General features: G+C 38.5%; 1 protein-coding gene across 18 annotated transcripts in view; it reads left to right on the forward strand.

Moving 5' to 3' along the window:
- The window catches only part of Ppfibp2 (PPFIB scaffold protein 2), a 148655-nt gene that overhangs the window by 78220 nt on the left and 57053 nt on the right, over positions 1-13382 (forward strand). For all 18 annotated transcript variants that reach the window (XM_076846806.2, XM_076846811.2, XM_076846803.2 and 15 more), the window contains one exon: positions 10042-10134. In XM_076846806.2, coding sequence (XP_076702921.1) covers positions 10042-10134 — 93 coding nt within the window. The remainder of the gene's footprint in view (positions 1-10041; positions 10135-13382) is intronic.

Genomic DNA, 13382 nt, shown 5'->3' on the forward strand with positions numbered 1-13382 from the left:
TAGTTGCTCTCATTATATCAAAGATGACATTTGGTATTTGTTTTTTAGGGATTGGCTAGCTTCACTAAGCATAATCTGCTCTAGTGCCATCCATTTCCCTGCAAATTCCAAGATTTTGTCATTTTTTAGTGCTGCGTAATACTCCATGGTGTATAGATGCCACATTTTTTTAATCCATTCATCCATTGAAGGGCATCTGGGTTGGTTCCACAATCTAGCTATTGTAAATTGTGCTGCTATGAACATCGATGTGGCAGAGTCCCTGTAATACGCTCTTTTAAGGTCTTCAGGGAATAGTCCTAGAAGGGCAATAGCTGGGTCAAATGGTGGTTCCATTCCCAGCTTTCCCAGGAATCTCCATACTGCTTTCCAAATTGGCCGCACCAATTTGCAGCCCCACCAGCAATGTACAAGAGAACCCTTTTCCCCACATCCTCGCCAGCACTTGTTGTTGTTTGATTTCATAATGGCTGCCAATCTTACTGGAGTGAGATGGTATCTTAGGGTGGTTTTGATTTGCATTTCTCTGACTGCTAGAGATGATGAGCATTTTTTCATGTACTTGTTGATTGATTGTATGTCCTCCTCTGAGAAGTTTCTGTTCAGGTCCTTGGCCCATTTGTTGATTGGGTTATTTGTTATCTTATTGTCGAATTTTTTGAGTTCTTTGTATATTCTGGATATTAGGGCTCTATCTGATGTGTGAGGAGTAAATATTTGTTCCCATGATGTAGGCTCCCTATTTACTTCTCTTATTGTTTCTCTTGCTGTGAAAAAACTTTTTAGTTTAAGTAAGTCCCATTTGTTGATTCTTGCTATTAACTCTTGTGCTATGGGTGTCCTATTAAGGAATTTGGAGCCCGACCCCACTATATGTAGATCGTAGCCAACTTTTTCTTCTATCAGACACAGAGTCTCTGATTTGATATCAAGGTCCTTGATCCATTTTGAGTTAACTTTTGTGCATGGTGAGAGGAGGGGGTTCAGTTTCATTTTGTTGCATATGGATTTCCAGTTTTCCCAACACCATTTGTTGAAGATGCTATCCTTCCTCCATTGCATGTTTTTAGCCCCTTTATCAAATATAAGATAGTTGTAACTTTAAATGCTAATATCTTCTGGAAAAACCCTCAAAAATGAACCTAAAATTAAGGTTTGACCAGTCATCTGGGTGTTCCTTAGCCCAATCACATTGACAAACAAAAGTGAATACCACAACATTTTATTTGTGCGATTATAAGAGCTGTTGATCCTGAATTTTTGTATCAATTTATTGTTGCTTTAGTGGAATAGTTACTTGTTTAAATGCTCAGAGGCAATGCTGCAGTTATTCCTACTTCATATTGTTACTTTTGTCCTTATCAACAAAAAAAATCAGTTAATTTTTATCCTTTCTCTGAAATATGCCCTTCTCTCTTTACTTTCTTCTTCAACTCCATATAAAACAAATCATTGTAGGTAATTATTCATTATCTTCTAGATGTAAAAGTCAATTTTAAAATGACTTTACTTTGTATAAGTAAAAATGTCAAGTGTGTTGTATTATTTTTTCAAAAATCTCTAGCCTTATACATAAAAGCAAATTTATTTCCTATTATCCACATTCTAAGTTAATTTCATTAAGCATCTTCAGAATAAATGAACTGTTTTAAGATAACTTTTTGTTTATTCAAACTATATGCATTCCTATGAACAAATGATAGATGTTCTTATTTCAGATTCTAGTCATATTCATTCATTAGTAAAATAATTAATTTTGAGGTGGCAGGTGGTGATGAGTTGTACTTAGAAATGAATATATTTAGGAAGAAGGAGGCAGAAAGAAGAAGCAGAAATACTGGGGAATGATACTGACCAATTTATGTTGTTATATTGTGTGCATGTATGGATATGTAACAAACCCACCATTAAGTATGACTATATTGCACCAATAAAAATGTGGGAAAAAATAAAGAAAAAAAAAAAACACTCAGTAGAAGGAATGAACTGCTTCTAATTGAACCTTAGTCTTTGTGCTTAGAAAAAACCATTTAAATGATTTCCATATCTTAAGATCATTTGAAAAAATGGTTTATAACACAAAGGAATTATTTGAACATCCTGCTCTAAAAAGCATTCTTGTAGTTTTATTATTTAGGAATAAAGAGTACATTTTCACATATATAAACCTAACTGACCCTCTCTGGTGCTATCTGAGGTATAACTGTCTCTGTTGAAAGAGTTGGAAGCCTGAGATGAGGTGACCTACCTGAAATGACACATTGTGAGGTGCAGTCTGGCTTCCTAAGCATTCCTGGTTTGTCCTCTGACTGTTGAGGACATACCTTGGGGAGAAGGATGCTCTAAGAATTTTCTAAGTGAATATGGAGGCACCCAAAAACCTTCTACAGAAAACCTACAGCTCTCAGCCTCCCAGTTCCCACACCTGGCATTTGTACAGTTGCATATGACATGTAAAATTCTTTCAGTATAACTTCTTACATAGTTGTTAGATGTGTGGGTGGGGGTATACCAGGGATTGAACTCAAGAACACTCAACAATTGAGCCACACCCCCAGCCCTATTTTGTATTTTACTTAGAAACAGGATCTCATTGAGTTGCTTACAGCCTTGATTTTGTTCAGGCTGGCTTTGAACTCTTGATCCTCCTGTGTCAGCCTCCCTGGCTGTTGGGATTACAGGCATGCACCACTGTGCCTGTTTATGTTCTTATATATCCTTCATTTATTTCCTTTCCCTTTCACCTTTGTTTCTTTTAGACTTTAGCTCTTATATTACTTCTTTTACCTTATTTTTCTATTTATATTCTTTTACCTTAATTTTCCTTATCATACATTCTGTCCACCCCACCCTAATTTATGCCCATGGGCCTGGACCTGTTGCATCTTGTTTTCATTTCCTATCTTAAACTTCATGTTCTCTGTGGCAAATAAGAATGGAGGCAAACATGTGGTGGATAGAAAGCCATCCATTGTATACTGGGTTCCCTTTTTATCCCAGTACATCCCACAAAAACATACCCTGAGTCACAAAGTAGATTCCTACTGGCCCTTGATGATAATCCTAGTTCTATCTATAGTTAGCTTAGAATTCACAACCCTGTCTTAAAAATTGCCAGTTCATGCAAATCAAGTGAAGATAGTTAGAATTCCTTTGTAATATAGTACTATGTCCAAATAGCAAAAATTCTTTCCTGTAAGTCTCTTTCCAAAGGAGTAAATTTCAGTCAGGTGATCACCCTTTGAGATAAATGCATTATCCAGGATTTTTGGTTACAAATAACAGAAACTTAAGTTTGAACTAGTCCAAGCCCAGAAGGGACCAGCAGGAAGAATCAGGATTTATCTCTGCCTTTAAACAGCATGAATCAGGGATGAGAATGCCACTTTTTTTTTTTTTTTTTTTTTTTGCTTTTATTTGCTTTTGTGTGCATGTAGGCTTCACACTTACTTCTACTGCAAACCAAATTCTTCCATGTGGAGGAGAACATAGCCACTGGCAACCTCAGAACCTCCTAGCAACACCATTACCATGCTCTGTTCTCAAGTTTAAAGTTCAGAGAGGGGTTGGGGATATAACTCACTTGCCTAGCTTGTAATAAATGAATGAATAAATATTCAGAGGAAGAGTTCCTATAGCCAAACCTGGATCAGGGCTGGGATATAAAGCTATCTCTAAGAAGATGGCAGCCCTCACTCATGCCACATATTTATAATAGCAATGATGATCCTGGATTATTCTAGACAAACAATGTATTCCATTAAAGCAGAGCCCAGAAGAATTATCTGCCAAGAGCAATGCAAGTTTTTATCATTCATTTTCCTTAGCAGAAGAACAAAAGGAAGTCAAGTAGTCTTGGGTTTTCCACAGCTTATAAGATTTTTTGGGGGGGTTCTTAAAAATTCCTTGATTTTATTACTAGTTGAAATGCAGCGTTTCCCAAGGTGTGGAAACCTACTTTATTTCTTGAGCTTGACAGTGTCCAGCTCTCTGTGCATAAGGAGCTTATCAAAGGTGAACTCACTGTCCCAGGGGAGAGATGGGAGAGCTGGGAATGGTACTCTGTTTAGGTTGGTATCCTTATACAAACTAAATTGCCCTTTATGTAGAAACTGTCCTTGCTGGAATCTCACTAGTCACCTTTCCCTGCTGGCTGCATATAGCCCTCTCTCCATCTTCTGGATGCTTTGCTAATTACTGAGACCAATTAATGATCATGATCAATTCCATGATTCCCAACTATGGAGCAACCTGCATGGCTGTTACACCTACCTGAAGGCTCTTTTACTTAGGGATGGCTTAGAAAACGTGCCTCCTTAGACCTTTGATTGCTTGAGCTATGTGTGAGGCCTGCACAGACCCAGTGGAGATAGTAATTGAGGTCCTTAAAGGACCCATAGGATGGCCTGCAAGAGTAAAGGAATTGTGTTGTCATTGTTCCTGAGGACACTGTGAACCATCATCCTCAAGGTTTAGGGAAGACCCTCATATGACAGTTCTTGTCTGTGTTTCATGTTTGCCTCCAAGAGATATGGATTTTAGAGGATGGGTTCCTTGTATCCCAGACTCTTGAGAGTCAAGCTTTGAAAGAGACAAAAGTTATTTGGTTTCCATAATCTTAGTTAAAGTTTCCAAATTCACTTCAGTATATTTTCAAGATCTTCGTGTCCCAATTCAGTTTTGTGATACAAGAAAGGTAGTATATTTCCCAGTGGCATTCTTCAATCAAAAATCAAAAGAATATGAAAACATTTACTAATGAAGTTTCACCTCCATAGGGTGTACAGATCACATGGCCCTCACAATATTTTTATGGAACTAACCTGAATTATAGTATCATAAATACTTATCATCATAAAAAAAATCTTATGAGGAGATTGAACTTTCCCTCTGTTATTGCTTTTTAGCAATAACTGTTAACACAAAATAGGAGAAAATTTGATCAAATGCATGTGTAGCCAGTTTCATTCATCAGTCATCTATTGGACATGTCTAGTGTGGGTACTAACGTCATTGCCTGAGTAAAAATTACCTCTTCCTTATGTGCATTCATCTGTGATATGAACATGCTTAACAGGGTAGAAAAGGTAAAATTCTTTTTAAAGTTCACCTGCCATCCCATAGAGGGGAGAAATAGAGTTGGCTTATAGCATTCTTTAGAATTTATTTGATTTCCTTCTTCTCAGGGGAATGTGGGTAGTGGTTCTCTCAATCTTCATTCATGTATGAGGAACTAGGCTATTGCTCTATCACTGAGTTACCTGAGAGTTACAAGACTTTTTCAGAAACTGTCCAAACCTGGAATCAATCAGGAACTTAGATATGTGACCTCAGTGTTGATCCAAGACGTCCACTGTAATTCCACTATTTGAATTAAGAGAGCAGATGTACCTTCTGACAAAGTAGAGCAAAACAGAGCTGTGTCTTAACTCTGTTTCTTAAAATGTTTCCCAACAAATTGGAATCACATTTTGATTACTATGTTGCTATTATGCCCTGATAATGCAGCCGCTTTATAAAGCAAGGATGACATCATAAAGTGATTGAATGTGTTGGCTATTTAGGCTAAGGAGTATAAGTTTCTTTACCCAAACTCAAATCCTCACCTTTGGCTAAAGAATATTGGCATTCAGAAGATCATTCTTTTTTTTTAAAGGCTTTTACTTTATTTTTTTAAAGCTGTCCATGAACCTTTATTTTATTTATTTATATGTGGTGCTGAGGATCGAACCCAGTGCCTCACACATGCTAGGTCAGTACTCTACCACTGAGCCACAACCCCAGCCCAAGAAGATCATTCTTAAAAATCCTCTTCTTGGCCCTCTTAAGTGCTTTCCCAGCTCTTCTCCAGGTGGAGATGGCATTTTACCCTAACCTGTTCTCTTCTGAAAGGCTGAAATTTTCTTAAGAAGTAAGTCCTGTCTAGACAGTGAAAACATGGCTCTGTACCTCACCAAAACACAAGGATGGCAACACTGTAAAATTCTGTCTGGAATGCCATCTCTATTTTAATGCTGTTTAATACCGAATAGAAGCTTGCTAGATAACAAGTTTTTTGAGAAGAGCGCCGCTCTTGAGTACCACTCTTCCTTGAGTACCACTGCCCAATGGACCAGTATAATACTGGGAGAGGATCATACCCTTGAGTCTGTTAGGAAAAGAAAATACAAGAGTCACTGTCCTAATTCCTTGAGCAGTGCTTCTAGATTTTATCTTAAATACTCAAGAAAAAATATTTTTGTAAGACACTATGGTTAAAGTAATGTTTCCTTGATCATACCTCCCAATTTCACTTTCTATAGCCCAGACTCTTCTCCAGAAGATGGCACTATTAAAAGACCACCAGGTGACATTTTGGATACTTTTTCTATTTATTTTTATAGATGCATAAATAACTATGGGTTATATTTTCTGGTATGATGCCACGTGATTTTTTTTACATCTCTTTTTATTATTCAATGTACCTATCTCATGTTTTAAAATACTACAAATTGTTCAGATTATGGATGAACCATTATTTATATAGCTGCTCTCCCATTAAAGACATTTTCCACCTTAAGTGAGTAATCCTATAATTAGAATATATAAAACAGAATTTACACTTGATCTGCTCCTCAATTAACCTGTAACAACAGAAAGCATACTGATTTGCTATATAGTAATCTGGGCAAATTGTCCACTTGTGTCTTGTTAAAATACTTTGTGCCTTAGTTCCTTTATTTGTAAAATAGGAATAAAAATGGCATCCATCTCATGAAGTCATGGGAAGGATTAAGTGACTTAATGCACATAGTACTCTCATCAGTGCCTGGCAAGTCTTGGGTGCTACATAAGTACTTGCACCATACCATATGGGTTTCTTAGAATTACTTTAGCCCCTCTTATCCATCAGCCTTAGACATATTTTGTGAGCATCACACAAAAGCAATGCTTTTTACTAGGCTGTGTTTACTTTAAAGGTGTCCTCATGGAAGTTGTGGATCCAGTTTGTTTTGAAAACAGAAGTGGTTTCTCTCTTGCCCAGGAATAAGTTGTCTTTCCTAAGCAGTTTGATTTTTCCCTTACTGATCCTTGCGTCCTTTGACCATGTTCTCTTCTATTGGCACTAGAATGAATCCAGATTTTTGATTCATTTCTAGCATATGACATGATTTTAGGGCATACGTTTTGCCTCTTAAGTGATGATTCTAACTTGCTTTCTTAACCTTATTTGGGGGTCAGTTATTACAAATGGCTGACCTTCTGGGAGTTTGGATGGGTTGACCTTTTATTATAATGAGGGACTGTTTTCAATGACTTTTATTATAAGTTCAGGTAGTAGCTACTCTTCCAGCTGCCTCCACACACATGGAGGTCAGGGGAGCAAAGCAGGGAAAGAGAGAGGACTTGTGAACCCCTACTTTCATTGGACACAGAGTGCTATCCAAACTGATTTTCCATGGGGAACTTTAATTAGTGGATTAAAGAAACAGGCAGTAGGTTCAAGAAGTGACTGAGGGGTGGTTACTTTAATTGCAGGCATATGTCTAAATGGTCCCTTTAAAGGAAAGGACCATTCCTTCCAGCCTGATAAACAGAAGAGATGCTTCTGAGTTGTCTCTGATCTCTAGCTGGAGCTATTCTGGTGTAATATATTATTGGAAACCGTATTAAGGGTAACTGAACCCTGCTTCTGGTGAAAAAGTTCGACATATATTTTTATATTTCTGTTTTATATTGCCAAGACAATATAAAATTATAAGTACTCACTAAAGGAGCATATTGCAAGCCACTTGAATACAGCACAGTGGGTGTGGTGGCTTGCTGGAGTTGTGTAGAAGGATCTACCCTTTTGCCTTCTCCCCATTTCCTACTGGACAAGTTCCACCACAGTTCTGGGTGATCCATGAACATGCTGACTTGCCCTGGGGTCTGATGTGCAGTCAGTTGGAGGTCAGTTATTACAAATGGCTGAACTTCTGCCCACTAAAAATCATCATAGTGATTTTTTTTTTTAGTTTTAGATGGACACAATACCTTTATTATTTTATTATTTTTATGTGGTATGCAGATCGAAATAAGGGTCTCACACATGCTAGGCAAGTGCTATACTACTGAGCCACAATCCCAGCCCATCATTGTGAATTCTTTAACAGAGGATTTCCCCTGCTATTAAGAATTTCCTATTTTTCCTTGTCAGATTCGGAGATAATATAGGTTATGCTGTATCCTTGGATGCTAAGCAGAAAATTTGGCATGTTAGAGTTCCTGAAATATTAATTAATGTCAAAACAATAAACTGCCCTTGGCAAAAAAGAAGTCATTTGTGATTGTTAAGGCGCTTTGTCTGGGGCATGAAAGAACTTCTATAACAATGGACAAAACTCAAGCTTGAGCAAGGCAGGAATAAAAGGCAGTAATGTGGCAGCAGGTGCCATGCGCCACGTGCCATCTAGACAGTGCCTGGCACAGGTGCCCTGGGAAGCGCTCCTGGGCTTAGCCTCCCACAGTTTCTTCAACAAACATCCAATGCTTCTCTCATTAGTGAGATGCCAGGGCTTGAATGTGGAATGGTTGGTTCCTATTTCTGCTCTAGAACTGAGAATGACTCTGCCACCTTATCTCACCTAGGTAGTATCTTGGGTAGGGATAGGATGACAGGAGGAAGGAGGGGTTCTTTCTCACGAGAGAGGTTGGAAAGCCCACTTGCAATGTTGAAATACAGAGAAATCTGTCAGGACAAGGTGGGCCAACCCTGGGCCTCTCTGTCTTGCCTATTTGCATAATATTGTCTTTCCCCTGGGGTAGAAAATACCTCCTTCATGAATATTGGAGCATTGATGTCATGGACCAGCCCAGATTATGAGGATAATAACTTCCACATTTAGAAATGACATCTACTTTTTCAGACTACCAACTCACTAAATGGCCTATTATAGGCCCCTGGCTTCAGCTTGTCATTTGATATGGAGGAAGTGTCCACTGGTGGTATTGGGGCCAGTTCAATGCCATTAGCAGCTCCTTCTCTCCCTGCCTATAACCAGGTCACACACACCCTAGAAAGTGACAGCTCCTATATCTCTATATTCAGAACATTTTATAAGATTCTGTCTCTACTCTGCCATTTTACATTCTCTCCCTTTCCTCTGTTTTCTGTAGTTTTTGGCTATTTGTATTTCCTGTATTTTCCCCTCTGCTTAGCTCTTTAAGATCCTCTATCTCTTATTTAGGTTCTACTCAAGATGTTTCTATGTAGCTTGCTTCTCTCTCTTTCTATGCTACAGAAATATGGTATGCCAACCTGGCTGCCAAAGTCTTAATCAGGGTTAGAATTTCGGTGGGAAGGGATGTGTATGTAGAATGATGTTCAGGATTGGCCTCCATCTGCAAGGTGTGCATGGGCTCTGAAGAATCTTGCTGTGAAAATTCTCAAGATCTGTGTAGGAGTTGTTCCCACACAGTTCCTTAATGAATGGTACCAACTCCCTTGGTCTCAAAGAGCAGACCCTCAATGGATGCAGTGGCAATTCCTGTAATCCCAGCCACTCTGGAGGCTGAGGCAGGAGGATCACAAGTCCAAGGCCAACTTCAGCAAATTAGCAAGGCCTTAAGCAACTTAGTGAAACCCTGTCTCAAAAAATAAAAGGGGCTGGGGATGCAGCTCAGTGGTAAAGTACTCCAGGGTTCAATCCCCAGTACCAACCTAAAAATGAATAGACCCTCATTGTTGCTTTGACTCTGGCAGGCTGTGCCTTTAGCTGAACCAGATCCAGCACATCCAGTCAAGCCAAGCACTGCTGGCCTGGAGCTTTGTGGAAGCCTCCAGGCCAAGGGTGAGGTCATCAGGGCGGTTGCACCACTTCCAAGGAACACACCTTTCAGTGGCATGTGGTCTGATCTTCCTTGTAGTAGTTTTGTAATCTGTGGCTTCCTGTTTTGGTAGATGATTTTGCACATATAATCAATGAAACTGTCTTCACAAATTGCATACACTACACACTCCATTTGAAAGCAGGTAATGTTTTTCTAGCTTTGTAATTGTATTCTTTCCCCTCTCTTTAGTCCCAGGCAAATCACCATGGTGCTGCTAGTAATGAAACCTACCAGGAACGCTTGGCACGTCTAGAAGGAGATAAGGAGTCCCTCATATTACAGGTGGGTGCTTTTGGTTGGTAACCAGTTTACCTGTTACCTGTAGCTCTGTATCTTCCCCAAGAGATAGGGGCTTTTTCTGTTGGAGTATTCCTGCTCCCAGAGTGTATGTTTTTCAAATAGGCTTTTTCTAAAAGCAGAAAGTAACTGGGAGCACAATTTAGCTGACTTGACTTTGGAGGACTGTGATTCATTCATTTATATTATACACCACTAAGCACTGGCTCTACGCACTTGAAGCCTTGTGGCCAGGCTGATGACCTGGTGCTAAGAATGAACAAAATGGGTCCTGTCCTCAGGATCACAGTCTTGTAAGGGAGATGAGATCATCTTCAAATCACTAATAAAATGTCTCTGAGTGATGCAGGCCTCAGAGTAAACGCTAACGGAATCAAGTCCAAAGTGTCTGAAGCTAAATCTAGACTGATCACATTGATGCCAAATCCCCTGGAGCTAGTAACAATGGCTAAGCCTTTGATGGCTTTCTTGCTTCAAACAGAGGAACTCCTAAACTTCCCACAGAGAAAGTGAGCCAAAGAAACTTTTTCACTTCTGAAAACCTGTGTTGGTACTATATGAAGTTAGACATTCTCATAGGAAGTCTATTACTGAAACAGGAGTTCTGCTGTGTTAGCCTCAAATACATAAATCAATTTAGCAAGGTTTGAGGTCTGGTATGCATCAGACATTAATTGACAATTGGAGAATATAAAGATTAATATCCTAATCATAGCTCCTTAAAAAGCTTGAAGAGTGATGAATAAGACTGGCAGTGGAATAGAAGAGGAGATTTGCACCCTACTTTTGTTCTTTTTACTTCAATGATTTTAAAATAACTCATTCATTATAAAATAATTGAGTATCTACAACTCATCTGTCAGATACTGGTTTTAGGTGCTGGGTATACAACAGTGAACAAAATAGATCAAGTCCCTGTTCTTGTAGAGAAAGAGAGAGAGGCAGGGAGTAGGATGGGGTAGGGAGAGGACAGTAATAAACAAACCAATAAATAAAATATTTCTGGTGGTAATAAGTATTCAGGAGGAAAGTGAAGCCAGATAAGGAAGTTAGGGAAGGCCTCTGTGTCAGGAGGAAGCTAAGAGGGGAGCTGATACTTGGAGAAGTACATTCCAGCAGAGGCAGTAGTCAGTCCAGCTCACACACTGAGGCAGGAGCATGCTTAGTGTGCAGAAAGGACAGCAAGGGCCATCATGTCTATAGTCCCTAGGGACCCACCTGAGAGTAGCATGGCCAGATTTTACTGCACAGATGTTTTGAAGAATGTCTACTTTGAAACTCCATCCTAATGACATGATTAATAAAGAAGTATTCAATTTAGAATTTTGTAGTAAACAGTATGAAATTGCAAACTTTTGAACTGGGACCCTTTGTGATTGAAATAACACGTTTCTATTTAGAGAGGATTATAATTTAATAAAGAAGTCCTGTGTCAAAATGCTGTTACATTCATTTTTTTAAAAATTTCAAATTCTTGAATAATCCCTGTTTAGATAATCATAACACAGTTGGGAAGCTACTTACCAGGAAGCAGAAGTTGACCCCAGTGGTTTCTAGGCAAGCTTGTAGACAGACTCTCAAAGCAGCTTTTACATGTTCACTCCTGTTCCTGTTCCTTGGGGGCCTCTGGAGTTGGTTAGACAGATCCTCAGTGGGGTATAGCCTCTTGCTTAATTCCCACAGCAGTTTAGCCAGACTGAATTAATTTGAGTCCTTGGTCTAGGATGTGTTCCTGTTTATTTTTCTATTCATAGAACACAAGACAAACATACATAACAAAATAGTTTGCTTCTAGGATTAATGAAAAGCAAAATAAAAATATTTGTCTAAATTATAGTGTAATTCCTTTAAGGCAAAGATTTTCATCCCCCACCCCCTTTTGTATCCCTCTTTACCTAATATTATGCCCATTATGTAGAAGGGGTTCAAAATATATTTGTCTTTATTGAATGAAGTTTACATTGTAGAATCTTTATATGTTTTGTGTTTATTTTCTACACCTCACCATTCATAATACTTAGTGTAGAAGTCTCGAGATCCCTTTAATCTTATGTGCAACTGAACTATGAGCTACTGAATTCTGGAGACTATATATTATTCCTCAGGGTATCACTAGCACATGGCCCCAAGGCATAGTGTAGACATATAGGTGTTAATCCTCATAATGGGATTAACCATAAAACATCCTTTCCAAACAAGAACTCTGAGTCCCAGAAAGCAGAACCAATCCCCCAGAATCCTACTCTTTTGAAAGTGGAATTAATAGTTGAAATGGGTACCAACAGTATTGAACAAGGATTAAAAAAAAAACAAGCAACAAAAACACAAAAAGGTTTATTGTTTAAGATGGGTCTAGTTGACAGAAGAAGCCCAATTTTTTAATTAAAATTGAAATATTAGCAAAACATGCATCAATGTCAGGAATATGTTTCAATAATTCATTCATTATTTGGGAACATAAACATGGAAGGGTTAAAGCCTGTTAGTTTAGATTCATTTCTTTTTAAATGGAATCTTTCTAAGTCGTACAGTTTATTTAAACACTCATAAATTAACTCACATTATCTGTTTCATGCTCCATCTATCATTCCATTATAGATTGAGAAATAATTTAGAATAATTTATTTGTGAACAACAATGACTCCACCCAAAAAGTATTACCAACCATTGATTTCTTTGCTTTTGGGAGGCCACCTATTCTCTTATTCATCTTCCTGATTTGAGGTATCTCCTAATGAAAGAAAGAAAGAAAGAAAGGAAGGAAGGAAGGAAGGAAGGAAGGAAGGAAGGAAGGAAGGAAAAGAAACAGAAGACTATGAAACCCCTCACAGTATGTATTTAGGGCATAATTTAAATAACTTATTATAAGTGGGTTTTTATTAATGTTTTCCATAGAGAATCTCAGGGTTCCTCAGAAAAATGACTGTTTTCTACCACATATGTGCAGTGTGGCTTCTGTATATGAATGACTTAAAGTCATGTTTTGGCCTGTAAAGCACAAAAACCTCTCTGGAGCCAAGTTTTGTCAGTGCTAATACATGCCCTTTGCGTTCCACATTCCTTAATTACTTCAAAACACTTGCCTGATAGGTGAGTAGTCCTCACACCCTTATGAGAGAGGTTAGGTCATTGGTTGGTTTCCATAGAGGTTTGGATTGCTCTTCCACATAAGGTGGCAGAAGCTCTGGCAAGCCAGCTGAGATATGCCTTGAGGTCGCAATGCTCTCTTAGAG

Source organism: Callospermophilus lateralis, chromosome 2, assembly GCF_048772815.1.
Source record: "Callospermophilus lateralis isolate mCalLat2 chromosome 2, mCalLat2.hap1, whole genome shotgun sequence".
NCBI lineage: Eukaryota > Metazoa > Chordata > Mammalia > Rodentia > Sciuridae > Callospermophilus > Callospermophilus lateralis.